Source organism: Octopus bimaculoides, chromosome 10 (genome assembly GCF_046866305.1).
Source record: "Octopus bimaculoides isolate indiv1 chromosome 10, ASM4686630v1, whole genome shotgun sequence".
NCBI classification, from domain to species: domain Eukaryota; kingdom Metazoa; phylum Mollusca; class Cephalopoda; order Octopoda; family Octopodidae; genus Octopus; species Octopus bimaculoides.
In genome coordinates this window covers 55,999,987-56,019,478 of record NC_142937.1, presented here as the reverse complement: position 1 = coordinate 56,019,478, position 19,492 = coordinate 55,999,987, and the positions used below count along the sequence as shown (strand labels likewise).

Here is a 19,492-nt window from a genome sequence, read left to right as displayed (position 1 = left end):
ACTGAGGTTGACTTTGCCTTTTATCCTTTCAGAGTTGATAAAAGTACCAGTTGAGGACTAGGATTGGTGTAATCGACTTACCCCCTCCCCCAAAATTTCTGGCCTTGTGCCAAAATTTGAAATCATTATTATTATTATTATTATTATTATTATTATTATCATCATTATTCAGTAGTTTTATTTTTATAGCGTGATTTGACTTCACTACCAAGCGCAGCTCTGTATGCCTTGGGTATGTGCTGTGGTTTGCTGTGATGCTCTTATGGTTACTGTATTGAAAGTTTTTGCGTAGGATGTGTGCAGTGCCCAGTAGTGCAATTTTCTGTATGTTATATATATTTGTAAGTCCTGGTGTTTTTGTTATGTATTTGTCTGAATATTTTTTTATTATACCTAAGGCGCCTACTATGATAGGAATTGTTTCTGTTTTTAGATTCCACATTCGAGTTACCTCTATTTCCAGGTCTTTGTATTTTGAAAGTTTCTCCATTTCTTTTAGAGAAACGTAGTGATCTGCTGGTATTGATACATCAATTAGAAAGGGTTTTTTTTTGCTTCATGATCTCTGACAACTATATCTGGCCTATTGGCCTTAATTTCTCTATCTGTATGTATTGGCATATCCCAGAGTATGGTTGCTTTCTCGTTTCCTGTGACCTTTTCTGGCGTGTGCCTATACCATCATTTTTCTGTTGTTATTCCATAGTGTTGGCATAGCTTCCAGTGTATGTAGGTCCCAGCTCTGTCATGTCTGTGAATATATTCCTTCTTAGCCAGGACTGGGCAGCCAGAGATAAAATTATTTATTGTTTCTTGTCCATCTCCACATATTCTGCAGTTACTTGTTATGTTTCTTTTCATTATATGTTTTTGGTAATTTCTGGTGGGAAGGCTTTGGTCTTGTGCTGCAAATAAAATCCTTCAGTCTCTGCTTTGAGTTCTGAGCTTCTCAACCATTGCTGGGATTTTTCTCTGTCTATTTCTTTTGCATTTAGTTTAGCCCAGTATTATTATTATTATTATTATTATTATTATTATTATTATTATTATTAATATTGTAAGGTAGTGAGCTGACAGAATCATTAACACACTGGGCAAAATGCTTGGCAGCATTTCATGTCTTTGCATTCTGGGTTCAAATACTGCAGGGATTGACTTTGCCTTTCATCCTTTTGGGGTTGATAAAAGAAGTACCAGTTGAACACTGAGGCCGATGTAATCAACTCGTCCCCTCCCCCAAAATTGCTGCCCTTGTAGCAAAGTTTGAAACCATTATTATTGTTGTTGTTGTTGTTGTTGTTGCTGCTGCTGCTGCTGTTGTTGTTGTTGTTATTATTATTATTATTATTATTATTATTATTATTATTATTATTATTATCATTATTATTATTATTATCAAGGCAGCAAGCTGGTAGAATCAGTAGCATGCTGAGTGAAATGCTTTAATGGTATTTTGTCCATCTTTATGTTCTGAGTTCAAATTCTGCCAAGGTTGAATTTGCCTTTCATCCTTTTGGGGTCGATTAAATAAGGACCAGTTATGCACTGGGATCGATGTAATTAACTTAATCCCTTCCCCCAATTTGCCCTTGGGACTAAAAATTTGAAATCATTATTATTATCATTATTATTAGTAGTAGTAGTAATATCAGGCAATAGTTGGCAAAAATGGGTCAAGCTTGGACAGAATTATTTGCAGTATTGAGTTTAAATCATACATAGGTTTAGTATGTTTTTTTTAATATTTTTCTGGAGTTCGATCAAATAAATTCCAATCAAATATTGATGGTAGCTAGAGTGGGGTAGGGACAGTTAAATCAATGAAATACTTCCCTAAGAAGTTTGTAAACATGTAATAATTTAAGAAATTGTTTTTATCTTTAGTTTAACAGCTCCAAAGTTGGTGATGATGACATCATTCAAGGCATGAAAACTGACATTATAAGTCAACGGTAAAAAATAACTTTTATCCATTTAATCGGTTTACTAATCTTGGGGCAATGCACCTCCTAAGTACGATATTACACTGTGTAACATGATTTTTGTCCTTGGGTAGCAACTGTTATTTCCTATTTGCTTACCCCTAAAAAGTATGAAAAATGGCCATCATTTCCCTGAAACTTTGCTTTTGTTACAAAATTCATTCAAACCCCAAAGAATCCTTCTCAACATATGGCTATGGTACTTCCCCTCTACTCTTGCTTGTGATCAGAGATTCACATATTGTTATCCACCGAGGGACATGCTCCAGTGAATAAGGTCAAGCAACTGATGAGCAAATCTGTGATATTGAGCAGAATATTTGCTGTAAAAAATTTTCTGCTTCAGCAACTCAGTGATGAATTTGTGTGAAATGTAATGGAAAATAGGTCAGTTTCAAAACATTGATGTCTAGGTCACAAAAATGAAGCTTGAATGGAATAGCAGTCAATTCCTTTGATTTCTAGTCAGAATCAAATATGAAATAACACTTACTGGCCAAAGACAAAAAAAAAATAAAAATAAAAACTTTGTTACACAGTGTTATTAATTAATATATTGAACTAGTTAGGTAGCAGGCTGAGCCTACATCAGACACATTCTACTAGAGCCACAAGTGTGCATGTATGCACATGTGTGTGTGTGTGTGTGTGTGTGTGTGTGTACTTGTGTTTGTGTGTGTGTGCATGTGTGTACATGCATTCGTGCATGTGCATGTGTTTGTGTGTATGTGTGTAAGCATGTACTTGCATGTGTGTGTGTGCATGTTCTCATGTGGTACAAATGATCACTTCTTTTTATCCCCTGTAATCCAGCTTTCATGTTGATCCTATATAATCCAGTTTTATGTTAATCCTGTATTTTCCAGTATTATGTTAATCCTGTATAATCTAGTTTATATAATGACTGTATAATCCAGTTTTTTTAAGTTGATTGTGTATAATCCTGTGTTTTTTTTATATTGATGCTATATGTTGCAGTGCTTGGTTATGGGATTCAGACCCAGTTTTACGCAGGTTGTCCCACAGAATTGGAAGTATCACTGGATTAAATACTCAACTTAAAGTTTTCGTTTCCAATGCAGAACCACTTCAGGCAAGGACAACTTAACATAGATTCTTGTAACATTCATTATTACTCTTTGAATTAGTCTCTTTCTATATTCATACATGTACACTGTTGTTGTTGTTGTTGTTGTTGTTGTTGTTGTTGTTGTTGTTGTCGTCGTCGTCGTCGTCGTTGTTGTTGTTGTTGTTGTTGTTGATGATGATATTGTTGTTACTGTTATTGTTGTTGTTGATATTGTTGTTGTTATAGTTGTTGTTGATATTGTTGTTGTTGAGCCCAGGGTCAAATATTGATGCCACAACTCTTCCATCACTTTTCTTCAAGAAATTTCTATCTAAGACCACAATATTCAATATGTCATCTTTGAAATATGTGAATTAGCTGGTTGATTTCTTTTTCTGAAAACTCTAGCTCAGCGATTTTCAACCAGGATCCATATAAAATTGGGGGTGGAGGAGGGTCCATACAAACAAAATAGTAAACCGGGGATCCACAATCCATGTTAGCATCTTATGAAGCTAAATTTATAAGTTCTAAAATTGCAGAAGAATTCGTTGCTGGGCAGTTTAGTTTAATGGTAAAACACTTGAAGCGTAATCACAGAGATGTGAGTTCGAGTCTCATGGCTGGCCAGTAACGTATTTTTCTGCAATATATGGATTATTTATCCTGATCACGCTATTTATAGCATTATCATGCATTTGAGAAATAAATTTATTTCTGTATCTTACAATACATCCCATGCTTCTAAAAACAATCTTTTTTACTTTCATCATAAAGCTGAATTTAACCATAGATATTAGACACAAATGAAGTAATATTTCTAAAATTTCATCTTCTTAGAAGTTACAAAGATCCCCCTCATGGGAACTTAACACCTACAATTTAGTTATTTTATCTAAGTAAAGACAAATGCAGTTGTACCCTTGGAAGCTGTAGGGTCACCCGAGCATAAAAGATAAGCGTTATTTGTAATTCAATGGTACAACAGTGTAAATGTTTGCTTTGAGATATACTTAGATTGTGATATCTGTAATGTGGTGCATAAATTGTCAAGTAAATGAGACGCATCTTTGCCTCCACTGATTCAGTTGCAGGCCTCCTTCGAGTCTTTTTATTATCACTGGGTCACACATAGTCCCCCGATGGTAACATTGATTTCAAGGCCTTCCCAGATGAGTGACTGGTTATTGAAAGACATTTATAGATTGTAAATTTATTCTGTCCAGTTACCTATCAGTATAGTGGTCATTTGCAAACTCCAGAGGTGACACTTTCATTTCCCTTTAGCCCTCACGTCACACAATTGTTAATGTTTCAGTTGGGTCACACCCTTCCAATTGCTATACATCCGTAATGCATCTTACGGTTGTGCTTGTCACCTGTATAGTGAGGAATCCTACATTGGGGAGTAGTAACGACTAGAGTAGGGTAGCTGACTGCTTATTGTGTTCAATCGTCTTTTGGTTTCCTGTAGCTTTGCTCTCTTTTACAAACTTAGTGAACGTACATATATTTCCTATTTCAAAGAAAATTGAACAATATATATAAGACCCAAGTTAAAAAGATTCTCAACAATTCAACTTCTCTGGTTGACATTAAGACACCCACCTCCAATAGGGGCCTTAACTTCCACATTTTAGATCTCCATGACCTCCATTTTTCAGGGGCAAAATCCTTTTAACAGGTTCCATAAGACTGGACTTTTGGAATCTGCGCATAAAGATCATAGGATACATGTGTCAAGATTAGAATTTTTTTTGGGGTGTATAAAGAGGGAAAGAACCCTCAGCTGCAATTTTTATGAAATTCGAATCATAGCTATTCCAGTTCATTACAGAAAATATAACAGTAAAGTCTAATTCTTCAATTGCATGTAACACAGGCAACGCCGGGTATCTCTGCTAGTATATATATGTATATATATGTATGTATATATATATATATATATATATATATATATATATATATATATATATATATATATATATATATATATATATAAATTCTTCAAAACGCCGGTGTTTTAATGGTGGCAGCTGATGAAGGAGATGTTTCTATGTGGCTTGCTTGTTTGTTGTACCTTGTTTATCATTTTGTCCATGTTCTTTTGCCACGTCATGTACCCAGTTATGTATCTATATGTACATGTAGATGAAGGTATGTACATACATGTACATATATATGCATATACTCATATATTGTTTATATATATATATATATATATATATATCCCAAGAATTACAGCGTGATGTGCTGCTTGACTGGTCCCCCCTCTCTCTCTCTCTCTCTCTTTATATATATATGATGATGATGATGATGATCTTTTCTCCCGCCATGCCTCTGTCTACCCCTCCATCCTCTCTCTCCCCTTCGTAGTTTTTCCTTAAGGTCTTCAGGTTCTGGCTATATATAAATGAGAAACCCATTCTAAATTATCTCGCTGACATACTACGACGAAATACCCAAGATGCAGATAAGATAGAGATTTTTTATTTATTTACGGCCTCAAACATCTCATAATACCTTGCGCTTTAGTTTTGCCCCCTATTATTTATCTTGTTTCTCTCCATGAAATTCAATTGAATTCAGTTGTTGTCTTAAATTCATGCTTATTCATTTTCTAAGCTTCCTAAATTCATGCTACGTTATATTCTAATCACCCAGAATTCATTGCTCTTTTAAAAAATTACGATTTATGCATTGTTGTCTCTCAAATATTTAAAATCTACAATTAAGAGCCCTATCTACTCGCTGGCGGTAACCCGCCCTCCCACCCCCTCCACCGGAAGTTCATTCCTCTGTCATCCCACCCCCTCCACCGGAAGTTCATTCCTCTGTCATCCCACCCCCTCCACCGGAAGTTCATTCCTCTGCCATCCCACCCCCTCCACCGGAAGTTCATTTCTCTGTCATCCCACCCCCTCCACCGGAAGTTCATTCCTCTGTCATCCCACCCCCTCCACCGGAAGTTCATTCCTCTGTCATCCCACCCCCTCCACCGGAAGTTCATTCCTCTGTCATCCCACCTCCTCCACCGGAAGTTCATTCCTCTGTCATCCCACCCCCTCCACCGGAAGTTCATTCCTCTGTCATCCCACCCTCCACCGGAAGTTCATTCCTCTGCCATCCCACCCCCTCCACCGGAAGTTCATTCCTCTGTCATCCCACCCCCTCCACCGGAAGTTCATTCCTCTGTCATCCCACCCCTCCACCGGAAGTTCATTCCTCTGTCATCCCACCCCCTCCACCGGAAGTTCATTCCTCTGTCATCCCACCCCCTCCACCGGAAGTTCATTCCTCTGTCATCCCACCCCCTCCACCGGAAGTTCATTCCTCTGTCATCCCACCCCCTCCACCGGAAGTTCATTCCTCTGCCATCCCACCCCTCCACCGGAAGTTCATTTCTCTGTCATCCCACCCCCTCCACCGGAAGTTCATTCCTCTGTCATCCCGCCCCCTCCACCGGAAGTTCATTCCTCTGTCATCCTGTCAACCTCGGCTGTCTCCCGGCTGTCTCCCTTGGCCATCCTCTCCCCTACCTTTGGGTAGCGCATTAACATTAAGGTTGAGAAATGTTTGCAGGTTGTAGGTACTGTTTTGCTTATGAATTCTTCCAATTGCAAGTTTTCTTTTCAGGTACACGACACTGCTTTTCCCCTTCCCAGGCTACAGGCCCACACCCCCAACACCCATACTGTTAGGATTGGCACTCTCAACGTCGGCACGCTGAAAGGTAGATCTGGTGAAATTGTTGAGATGCTTGAACGGAGATGCGTAGATATGTGCTGCATCCAGGAAGTAAGATGGAGAGGAGGTTCTGCAAGGTTCCTCACAGGCAAAGAACACAGGTACAAGATTTTCTGGGCAGGGAACACTGACGGGGTCGGGGGCGTAGGAATACTTCTAGCGGAGAAATGGGTGGATAAGGTAATCGAGGTCGTTAGAGTAAGTGACAGAGTACTTAAGATCAGACTAGTGTTTCATCATAGATTAGCTACTGTCATCTCAGCCTATGCACCTCAACCTGGGCTACCAGATGGTCTGAAAGACCAATTCTATGACACCCTCTTGCAAACTACCTCGTCGACGAGTGACAGGGACCTTCTCTTTGTGGCTGGAGACTTCAACGGTCATGTCGGACGTCGTGCTGGGGGCTTCCATGGCATACATGGAGGCTATGGCTTCGGTTCCCACAACGAGGAGGGAACCAGACTGCTGGAGTTCTGTGATGCAACCAATCTTATGGTCTGCAATACCAACTTCAGGAAACCTGCCAGTCACCTAGTCACCTACCGCTCCGGCAGACACTCTAGCCAAATCGACTACATCCTCGCCAGAAATAGGGAAAGAGGGCGGCTTATAAATGCCAAAACCTACCCTGGCGAAGAATGTACCCCACAACATAGATTAGTAGTTAGCGACTTTGGGATCAAGGCAAAATGGGTGCCCAGAATTAGACAGGCTTGGAGAAGAAGGGTGTGGAAGCTTAAAGACCCTGCAAACGGACAGAGACTTAGAGACAAGTTACTTGAAGCATTTAACGAAATAGAAGGGGATATAGCATCATACAACGTGGAAGACAATTGGAGATTTCTGCGGGACAACCTGTTGAAAGCCACCGACCAGATTTGTGGGTGGTGTAAGGTCCCCTCCCAACCCAGAGTAACGTGGTGGTGGAACAAGGAGGTAGACAGGGCTATTAGACAAAAGAAACAAGCTTGGAAGGACTGGAAGAACGGTGGTAGCAGGGAATTGTACCAATGTGCCAGAAGGGAGGCTAGGCGACAGGTTTATTTAGCCAGAGGGGAAGCAGATAAGGAAAGATTTGCCAATGTTCTGCGCCGTGAGGACCAAAGACTCGAGGTATTTCGTGTTGCAAGACAGTGTAGGAGAGAGAATAGTGATGTTGTAGGAGAGAAATGTGTTCGCATGGATGATGGTACGCTTGCATTAAATGAGGATGCAAAGAAAGAGGTCTGGAGATGCCACTACGATAGATTGCTTAATAAAGAGAATGAATGGGAGAAAGAGAGCCTGCCTTATGTCGACCCAATAGAGGGACCAGCTATCCGAGTTGATAGTACCAGGGTAGATAAAGCAATTAAGAGTATGAAGACCGGGAAAGCCCCCGGCCCATCAGGAATCACTGCAGAGATGCTCAAAATATCTGGCAGTGTTGGCTATAGCCTAGTCACCCGTATTACGAACCAGGTGATACACGAAGGAGTCATACCCTATGACTGGTGTAGCAGCATCATAGTCAACTGCTACAAAGGTAAAGGGGACGCTTTAGATACAAATAATTACAGAGGCATCAAGCTGTTAGATCAGGTTATGAAAGTTACAGAGAGGGTCATAGCCCAACTAATTAGGGAGCGAATCAATTTAGATGAGATGCAGTTTGGGTTCGTGCCAGGTAAAAGCACTACTGATGCCTTATTTCTAGTGAGACAGTTGCAAGAGAAATACCTAGCTAAGGATAAACCTCTGTACCTGGCTTTCGTTGACATGGAGAAAGCCTTTGACAGGGTCCCCCGATCCCTTATCTGGTGGTCAATGAGGAAACTTGGGATAGAAGAATGGCTAGTGAGAGCTGTGCGAGCCATGTACAGAGATGCTGCCAGTAAGGTGAGGGTTGGAAATGAGTACAGCAATGAATTCCGGGTAGAGGTAGGGGTCCACCAAGGTTCCGTCCTCAGCCCCCTATTATTTACCATAGTCCTCCAAGCAATCACAGAGGAGTTCAAGACAGGTTGCCCCTGGGAGCTCCTCTATGCTGATGACCTTGCCCTAATTGCGGAGTCACTATCAGAACTAGAGGAGAAGTTTCAGGTGTGGAAGCAAGGTCTAGAATTGAAGGGCCTTAGAGTCAACCTAGCTAAAACCAAAATCCTAATAAGTAGGAAGGTAGATAAAACACAAACCCCTTCAGGTAGATGGCCCTGCTCAGTATGTAGAAAAGGAGTAGGTAGTAACTCTATAAGATGTACCCGGTGCAAGCTATGGACACATAAGAGGTGCAGCAACATCAAAGGCAGGTTAACTAGCAAGTTAGTTTTTGTTTGTGGCAGATGTTCAGGTGCAATAAAGACTGCAAACAAACAGGAAACAACTTCTATCTCATTCCAGGGTGAAAAACTAGAGGTAGTCGATAGCTTCCGCTATCTGGGCGACCAAGTTAGTAGTGGGGGTGGGTGCGCTGAAAGTGTAGCTGCTAGAATAAGAATAGCCTGGGCAAAGTTTAGAGAGCTCTTACCCCTGCTGGCGACAAAGGGACTCTCACTCAGAGTAAAAGGCAGACTGTATGACGCATGCGTACGAACAACCATGCTACATGGCAGTGAAACATGGGCTGTAACTGCTGAGGACATACGTAAGCTCGCAAGGAATGAAGCCAGTATGCTCCGTTGGATGTGTAATGTCAATGTGAATACCCGTCAGAGTGTAAGTATCTTGAGAGAAAAGCTGAACATTAGAAGCATCAGTTGTGGCGTGCAAGAGAGACGATTGCGCTGGTATGGACATGTGGTGAGAATGGAGGAGGATAGCTGCGTGAAAAAGTGCCACACCCTAACAGTTGAGGGAACCCGTGGAAGAGGTAGGCCCAGGAAGACCTGGGCTGAGGTGGTGAGGCAAGACCTTCGTACATTGGGCCTCACCGAGGCGATGACTACGGACCGAGACCTTTGGAAATGGGCTGTGCGTGAGAAGACCCGGCAAGCCAAGTAAGATCGTTGCCAGTGCCCCTGGACTGGTTCTTGTGCGGGTGGCACATGAGATGCACCATTTTGAGCGTGGCCGTTGCCAGTACCGCCTGACTGGCTCCTGTAGGATTTTCGAGCGAGATCGTTGCCAGTGCCCCTGGACTGGCTTGTGCGGGTGGCACATAAAAGACACCATTTCGAGCGTGGCCGTTTTCGTGCGGGTGACACGTAAAAGCACCCACTACACTCTCTGAGTGGTTGGCGTTAGGAAGGGCATCCAGCTGTAGAAACTCTGCCAAATCAGACTGGAGCCTGGTGTTGCCATCCGGTTTCACCAGTCCTCAGTCAAATCGTCCAACCCATGCTAGCATGGAAAGCGGACGTTAAACGATGATGATGATGATGATGATGATATATATATATATATATATATATATATATAAACAACTACAATCTTTAAAGTATATGTATATATATATATATTAATGCTTTTGGTTGATGTTTTGTTCTCAGGTTCTGAATTATGGTCTAGGAGCAATGTATGAGCCACGTGTTGATTATTTTGTAAGTATTTGACTGGTTTTGTTTTCATTTTCTTCAAATATTTCAAAGTAGTTGTTTATCTAGATCTGTTTAAAGACATCTTCCATACCTGACACACATGGCCAACACTTATAGAGAAGGGACATAGTTGACTGATTGAAATAAATCGAATTACAGAAAGTCAGCCTCAACATCATTTAGACGTAAGATGTATACAATGAAGGCACTGGCAGTTTTCTTCCCACATGGTTTCAGGTTCAGTCCCACTACATGGAATCTTAAAGTGTCTTCTACTTTAGCCCCACTACTGAACAAAGTCTTGTGAGTGGATTTAGTAAATGGAAATTGAAAGGAGCCAGTCATATGTGTGTGTGTGTGCGTGTGTGTGTGTGTGTGTGTGTGTGTTTGTTGTTAATATCATTTAGTGTATCTATCTAGCATGACTTTTTTTTAATTCATTACCCAGGAATCCAAGGAACAGTTGGAAAAATCTGCCAGTCAATTCCTCATTGGTTCTGGAGATCGTATAGCAACATGGATGCTTTATGTGAGTCACAGCTTTAATAAACATTTTTGGGGTTGGATAAAGTAATTAAATACTTAATAAAATGCTTTGAAAATACTTTGAGGTTGTTGTTATTGCCATTGTTGTTGTTGCTGCTGTTGTTGTTATTTGTTGTGGTGATGGTGGTGGGGTTCTTAGACCCATTTCAGCTCTTATCGAAGAGACCTATGATCAAAAGTACTCCAGCTGTGGTCACCCTATATTTTAGAGATTTGTAAAAGCATGTCATTGGATGAACCTTCCTTCCGGTGGGTGCGATTTGTGGAAAATTTTGGCTGATATTTCTAGCAGGTCGAGTGTCCCGCTTGAGGCATCTCACATTGGTTTGTGACATCTTGAAGATATCAAAGAAGGTGAAAAAATAAATTATACATTTTCCTTACAAAATGCACAGTCAACAACCTTTTTTACCCCTCTTGTTATTTAAAATTATTTCGTTGCTTTCACAGATTTCCATGGCTCTCTCTCACCATCCAATTCCATTATTATGAATTTGAATTGAGAACTTGAGTCAAAGCGTTACTCTTTTATTAGCTGATTACACAACCATAGATACCACCCCTATGGATGCATTACAGTTACTCTCTTGATAGAGTTTGGTGATCCTGACCATCGATCTTCTAGGATTCTTCTGATCGGTATCAATGTAAGAAGCACCACTGGCTCAGTTGAACTCTTCTGCTACCTCTTCACAATCTGCCATGCTGTAGTCCTATGACTTCACCATTAAGGGTAGCTGAATGGGTGCTATGCCTTGCCAAAGGGCAACCTGAAACTACGCAGGGCACAGTCATCACTCCGTGAGGTATTTTCAAAATACCTGCATAACTAAAAGCACAAAATTAAAACTTCTTCCAATGAGATTACTAAAAATGTCAAGAATAACTGCCACAGATAGACATCACCTCAATTGTGAAAATGTATTCCTGAAAATCTTAAAGTCTATGATACCAAACCTATTTCCTAGTAATCTATGTAAAATGGAAATTGATGAGAAGGATCTTTCAAATTATGGAATTCAATGTTACCATAATATTTTAAAGAACGTTTAAGGCAGCAAGCTGGCAAAATCATTAGCATGCCAGACAAAAATGCTTACCTGCATTTCATCTGTCTTTACATTCTGGGTTCAAATGCTGCTGGGGTCAAATTTGCTTTTCATCCTTTTTGGGGATGATAAAATAAGTACCATTTGAACCCCTCCCCTAAATTGCTGACCTTGAACCAAAATTTAAAACCAATATTTTTAGGAATGTACCATTTTTGTAACATTGGGTTTGTTGTATCTAGTGGATGTGTACTAACAGCAATCACATTGGTTTGTTCTGGTTGTCCAGTCTTTAATTAAAGAAGTAAAATAGGTGTGACAATCACTAGGGTTATACACACACTTAATAAATGACCCGGTGTGTATAGGCACTGCCACCATTAGCACCATCACCATCAGCACCATCATGATCATCACCACCACCATCACCATTACCAGCACCAGGCCCCCTGCCACCACCACCACCAGCACCGTCATCACCACTGGTACCATCACCCCCACCCTATCCCCACCCAGCATCACAAATATCACCACATCTTTTCCCCAACAACTGCTAAAAATGACTACTAAAAATAACCCCTCAATTCTTCAATGATATATTCACAGTTTTCTTTTTCTTTCTTTTCTCCTGCTTCTTTTACCATTTTTCTTTCTCTCTTCTAGATGTCCAATGTTACACTTGGAGGAGCCACAATTTTTCCAAAGATTAATGTGCAGATACCTGTAATAAAGGTGGGTCTCACTCTGTTTTGTCAAAAATGTTTTAGAGATGGAAGAAATATATTTAACAAATTTCTTTTAGATTTGTTGCATGGTTAAGAAGCTAGCTTGGAAGCATATGGTTTTGAGTTCAGTTCCATGCATGTCAACTTGGGCAAATGTCTTCTACTATAATCCTGAACTGACCATACCCTTATGAGTGAATTTGTTAGATGGAAACTATGTGGAAGCCCATTTGTGTGTGTGTGTGTGTGTGTGTGTGTGTGTGTGTGTGTGTGTGTGTGTGTGTGTTATGTGTGTTTGTATCTCCCATCCGCTTGACAACCAGTGCTGGTTTGTTTAACCAATAACTTAGTGGTTTGGCAGAAGAGACTGATAGAATAAGTACCAGACTTAAAAATAAGTACTGGGGTTGATTTATTTGACTGAACCCACTAAGGTGATGCTCCAGCATGGCTGTGACCCATTGACTGAAACAAGTAATAGTTAAAAGAAGAAATGAAGTGTCCCAGTGTCTGCAGTGCTGGACCATGAGACTCTAAATTGACATTGTATTGGATGAAGCAGTTCTTCAGTTGAATTCTTCTTTGGACATTGTGTTTTGTATGTGGACATTATTGTTAATCTTGTTTCTCAGTTCACCTTTCACTGTAGAATCAGTATCTAACCATAAGAGGTAGATCCATCCATGAAGATACTCATCATTTATTCGTTTAATACCCTCCACCCTTCTACAGTACCAAGCACTGAAAGCTTTCTGGAGGTTTAGAAAGCATTGTTCTTTTATTATATTTATAGATGTCAGAACCAATACAGCCCCATCATCATCATCATCATTATTGTCATCATCATTGTCGTCATCATTGTTGCTGTCGTTGTTGTTGTCGTGGTCGTCGTCATCATCATCATCATCATCATCATCATCATCAATATAGTTGCTATTACCATAGCCTCTTATTGTTATTACTTTAGTTTCTATTTCGTACTATTAAACATCATGGATTCAGAACTATTTTTGTTTTGTTCTCTAAGTCACCTAAAGTGATTATTGTGTTTCTGTTTCAGGGTTCAGCAGTCTTTTGGTACAATTTGAAAAGAAACCAGCGCCGAGATCCCAAGACATTACATGCTAGTTGTCCAGTTGCAGTAGGATCAAAGTGGGGTAAGAATTCACTTGCAACTACAGCAAATTACTACAAGAATGACAAATTATCTGTCATTATGGACTGGAAGAAGGTAAAGCAAAGTAAAATATGCAAGAATTTGAACACAAAATGTAAACATTTGAAATGAAGTAACAAGATGTTTAGTCTGACACTCTACCATTGAATCCCCCTGTGTTGTGCACACCTCTATACAATAATGGTCCCAAGAATAAGGAAAACCCAACCTAGTGGCAGTTTTGAAACTTGTAAAGGCAGCTGCTGGAAATGAGTTAGTTTGTTTATGTCTGCTGCTCACCTCTGTGATTCTAAGTTTTTCACAGTTTTATAGTATTTGAATACATTTGTTACAATTGGATTTGATCCCACATTTGACCACATAGAAATCACAATTTGATCATGTGCACAAACCTAGCTGTTGTTCATGTGATAGTTTGGTGTCATGACTAGAACCTTCCATGAACATAACCAACAAATACAGCTCAACTGATCACCAAAACACCAGAGGGATTTGGTTTCTGGTGATGTTCACTCTCCACATATAGATGTCTTCACAGCTACATACTCAACCTGGAACAATTGAAGAAGGAGACACATCATGGCATCAAGAATATGAATTAATGTGTAAAAATTAGCTTAAATATTCTTTTCTACTCTAGGCACAAAGCCCAAAATTTTGGGAGAGGGGTCCAGTCAATTACATTGACCCCAGTACACAACTGGTACTTAATTTATCAACCCTGAAAGGATGAAAAGCAAAGTCGACCTCAGTGGAATTTGAACTCAGAACGTAAAGACAGACGAAATACTGCTAAGCATTTCACCCGACGTGCTATTTCTACCAGCTCGCTGCCTTAATTAGCTTAAATATTGAATTCCCAATAAAGAATTTCTGCACTTGTCATATCTATTGTTTTATCTGAATGTTTATTTACTTGTATTGCGTTAACACCTTCTATATTAATGAAACCATAAATTATGTTCATAAACATAATTTATTCCATTTTGGTTACAATTGATGATCCTGACAATAATTGGTTAACAGTTAACAATGATATTGAATTAACTGAAGGTTCTTTCAGACTATTTACTTTTTGGCATTCTGAAAATGATTTTCTTTTTATTTTAAAATTAATTTTTCTGGAGGAAGGGATGTGCAAATGCTTCTTCCTATACATTATTAATTATACAGTAACTCTATTTCTTATTTACTGTTCCCTTTATTTGTGTAATAGAGGCATTTAAAACAAACTTCCTTGACAATGCAAGATTCAAAATAACAGCATCTCAAGCCATTGGAGTCGTTGTTACTATTTCAGAAGTTTATTGAAATATAAAACAGACACGATTAATTTAGTCTTAATGTTATTATTGTTGCAGTTTCATTGAATATCTCATTAAATATTTTTCATTAAATTGAAATCAGCCATAAAATATCCTCGTCTAGATGTTTCTTTCAAATAGTTCAGCGGACTTTAAACGATGATGATGAAGATGATGATGACCTCTGTTTTCTTGTACCACACATCTCACCAGATGCCACACCAGATATCTTTTTAACTATATAAAAACTGTTGTTATTATTCAAGCTGGTAGAATCATTAGCATGCTGGGCAAAATGCTTAGTAGCATTTCATCTGTCTTTTACATTCTGAGTTCAAATGTTGCCAAGGTTGACTTTGCCTTTCATCCTTTCGGGGTCGATAAAATAAGTACCAGTTGAGTACTGTGGTTGATGTACTTGATTTGACCCCACCCCCTAAACTTACTGGTCTTGTGCCAAAATTTGAAACCATTATTATTATCATCAAGATTATCATTATTATTATTATTATTATTATTATTATTATTATTATTATTATTATTATTGTTGTTGTTGTTGTTGTTATTACATTTGACAATATTTCTGTTTTTGTTTACATTTCTAGTTGCCAATAAATGGATTCATGAAGTAGAACAGATGTTCCAACGACCATGTGGATTAAAAATAAATGCTGAAGATATCTAAAACAATAAAACATATACATATACATACATACATACATACATACACACACACACACACACACACACACACATATATATATATACGTATACATACATATATATATGTATATATATATATATATATATATATATATATATATATATATATATATATATATGTATATATATATATATACACACACACACATATATATAATTATATATATATGTATATATATATATATATATACACACACACACACATACACACACACACACACACACATACACATATATATACCATCATCATTTTATAATTATTATTAATGCTTGAGTAATATGTATGATTTCATGAATAAAGTATGTGAAATATTATTTGAGTCAAACATTATTCAATGTTCCAGTGTGCAATTAAGTGAATTAATGTTTAGTAAGATTGATCAGGTGATGAAACCAGGAGCAGCAAACTCAGTGTCATTCTGAGTAACTTGGACTAACTTAGATGTATCAAGATACAACTTTGGATAAAAATTGAAATATCATTTGATGGACGTATTTTAGAAAACTACAATAAAACAGAAATGTGGTTTGTTGTTATTGCATTTTGTTTTGTATTATTTAGCCCCAGGTCAATCATGTTTGAGTAGATCTATTATCAGAATCATCCTTGTCATGGCCATTATTTTTATGAAGTAGGTATCTGGGACAGGAACTACTACATTATCTAAGTTCATTTCACAATCACAAGACTGTAGATCTGAGTCTGCTGTGAAGAATCTTGGATTATAGTCTTGAGTCAAATCATACTAGTGGATGAAAGAAGATAGACCTGGAAACTGTGAAGAAGCTTCTGGATGGATTGTACCTGTCATTTAAAAATCCATCTTGGACAATCTGAGTCACTGATTCTGCTGAGAATTACATTAAAGGTACATGTGTCTGTAGAATACTTAACCACTTCATATAATTAATTCAATCAATCAATAATTCAGTTTTTTGAACAACTCATTCTTCATCATTAAAATTGACTGAAGTTCTTCAATTCTAGATACCACTTTTTGTTATTTTTATCAGGTGGAACAGGCTGTATAAAGGTTCCTCCATTTTTATTGATTATATTTCATTTTTTTGTACAGTTTTAATTACGCAAATCCTTAATTAGCCCTTTAGCATTTAAACTGGGCATATCCAGCCCAAATGTTCTACCTGTTTTATGTCCAAACCATCCAGATCTGGCTTTACACACCTGCTCTAAGATGTCATTCTAAAAAAATAAACAATCACAGCATTGAAATCTATTAGCTATGAGATGATACCTGATTAATTCAAAACAATGTGAATAAACAAGCATTACATTTGACACAGTAAACCGAATGCTAACAAGTTAAATATATAATTTTATTGTTAAAAACAAACAAGTTCTAATTACCAAGATCACCACTCAATGACTTAACATGTACAATGGAATCATTAATCAATCAATAATGTATTAATTGGAATGAAGGATATTTAAGTCAAAGTTATGACTGTGGTTAACAAATTTGTTTAGCAACTACATGGTTTCATGATCAATCCCACCATGTGGTATCTTGGGCAGCTGTTTTCTTTTATAATCTCAGGTTGGTCAAGGCCTTGTGAATAAAATTTAGATGGAAATTATCTGGAAGTCTATTGAATGCATTCTTCCTGTTCTTAAGAGTTAGATTTACTCTGCTACCTGGTTTAACACCATCTGACTGTTGGGTGCCTTTGGAAAAGTCCACAATGTGGTAAGCATTTCAGGTCAAGACTCTGGTTTGGGGGTAACTTCCATCCTTCATCTCACCAACTATGGAAGCCCTAGAAGTTGATCTTGGGTATTGTCCTTCCTCCTTTGATTAAACCTTTATGGTGTTCAATTCTGAACCTTTACATTCTGAGTTCAAATCCTTCTGATGTCAACTTTTCTTTTTATCCACCCATGCTTGATAAAATAAAGAACCAGTAAAATATTGGAACTGATTTAATCTACTGATACTGATGTCTTGCAGAGTTCTTCAAATTGAGAATCTCAAATGAATCTCATTTAAGCTGCTTGCACTTTTAATGCAGACAAAGATGTAAAACCTGACATCCACAGTATTCCTATGAGGAGCAGTGACTCCAGGAAAAATTAACGTTGAATGCTCAAATGACAGACTAATGCCACAGAGACCCTATAGTTAGTGGTATATGTGGCGTGCCAGTCATCATATCAAGCATAAGTAAACAGGAGTGGCTGTGTGGTAAGAAGCTTGCTTCTCAACCACATGGTTCCAGGTTCAGTCTGCGTGGCACCTTTGGCAAGTGTCTTCTACTATAGCCTCGGGCTGACCAAAGCCTTGTGAGTGGATTTGGTAGAGGGAAACTGAAAGAAGCCCATCATATATATATACATATATATTTATTTTTGTAAATATATATATATATATATATATATATATATATATATATATATATATATATATGTTTGTGTGTCTGTGTTTGCCTCCCCCACCATCACTTGACAACTGATGTTGGTGTGTTTACATCCCTGTAATTTAGTGGTTCATTGAAAAAGACCAATAAAATAAGTCCTGGGGTCAACTTGTTCAACTAAGGGTGGTGCTCCAACATGGCCGCAGTCAAATGACTGAAGCTAGTAAAAGAGTAAAAGAGATGAAATTGTAACAGACAATGGAAAAGTCTATCAGAGTAGAGTAGAAGTAGTGAAGGGATGGTGGTGGGGTACTTGTTAGGATGATAGTAACAAAACCCAAAATGGATGTAATGCTATTGAAGAGGATGAAGTGGATTCTAATGAGGAAGAGAAGGAAGAAGAGTTGGAAGGGGAAAAGAAGAGAAGTAATGGAGGTTCTGTTGAAATGTTACAAAGACATTAGATTGCATCTAATTGATTTGCACACACGTAAAACAGACACACACATGCACATATACCCACACAAACACACACACACACACACACACATATATATATATATGAAGAGAGAGAGAGAAAGATTGTTTAATGAATAGATGGGTTATATGTGAACTTTCATGTTCAAATAATGCCATTATCTAATAGCCTGGTACCATGTGAATGATTGCTGCATCATGCATAATACACTATACAGAAGTCCATCCAATTACTGCACTATCTGAGTATGAAACTTGATGACCCCTATATCTATTAAATGATACTTATCTCAAGCTAGATTGATTAGACAGACAGATAGATATATAGATAAATGGATCGATAGCTGGATGGACAAATGGACGGACAAAACATACATATAATCACATAAGTGTTTTAGAGATTGACTTCAAAAATCAATGGAATATATTAGAGGGAAAAAACATAAGATGTTGCAATTAATGTGACAGAAGCCAGATTAAAAGTGATGCTGACAACATTTAAGATTCCTTCAAATATCTCACTGCATCTCAGCAGAAAAGAACTTTACCACCAACTTTGACCATCACTGACCAAGGAAATTATTGTTCAGATTCACTAAATGTGTCTGACAGATAGCCTTCTCTGACTTGTCCAAACACAAATCACCAAAAAGATGTGATTTATTAAACAAGCTTGTAAAAACAACATGCTTGCTCAAAATCAATAGAGATTTGTTTCAACCTCCCTTCGTTAATCACGACTTGTCTTTACTGGATTCTAGATTCAGGAGGGAAAGAAAAAGTAACAGCACATGCACAC

The 19,492-nt window shown here is 38.2% G+C and overlaps 1 protein-coding gene across 1 annotated transcript in view; it reads left to right on the top strand.

The window, feature by feature from the left end:
- Positions 1 to 15,824, top strand: part of LOC106881238 (prolyl 4-hydroxylase subunit alpha-1) — a 45,552-nt gene extending 29,728 nt beyond the window's left edge. Inside the window, exons 8-14 of the mRNA XM_014931548.3 lie at positions 1,885 to 1,952; positions 2,961 to 3,075; positions 10,269 to 10,319; positions 10,765 to 10,845; positions 12,575 to 12,643; positions 13,697 to 13,793; positions 15,723 to 15,824. Of these exons, the coding sequence (XP_014787034.1) occupies positions 1,885 to 1,952; positions 2,961 to 3,075; positions 10,269 to 10,319; positions 10,765 to 10,845; positions 12,575 to 12,643; positions 13,697 to 13,793; positions 15,723 to 15,802 (561 nt within the window). The 3' untranslated portion in view covers positions 15,803 to 15,824. The remainder of the gene's footprint in view (positions 1 to 1,884; positions 1,953 to 2,960; positions 3,076 to 10,268; positions 10,320 to 10,764; positions 10,846 to 12,574; positions 12,644 to 13,696; positions 13,794 to 15,722) is intronic.
- The last annotated feature ends 3,668 nt before the right edge of the window (positions 15,825 to 19,492 follow it).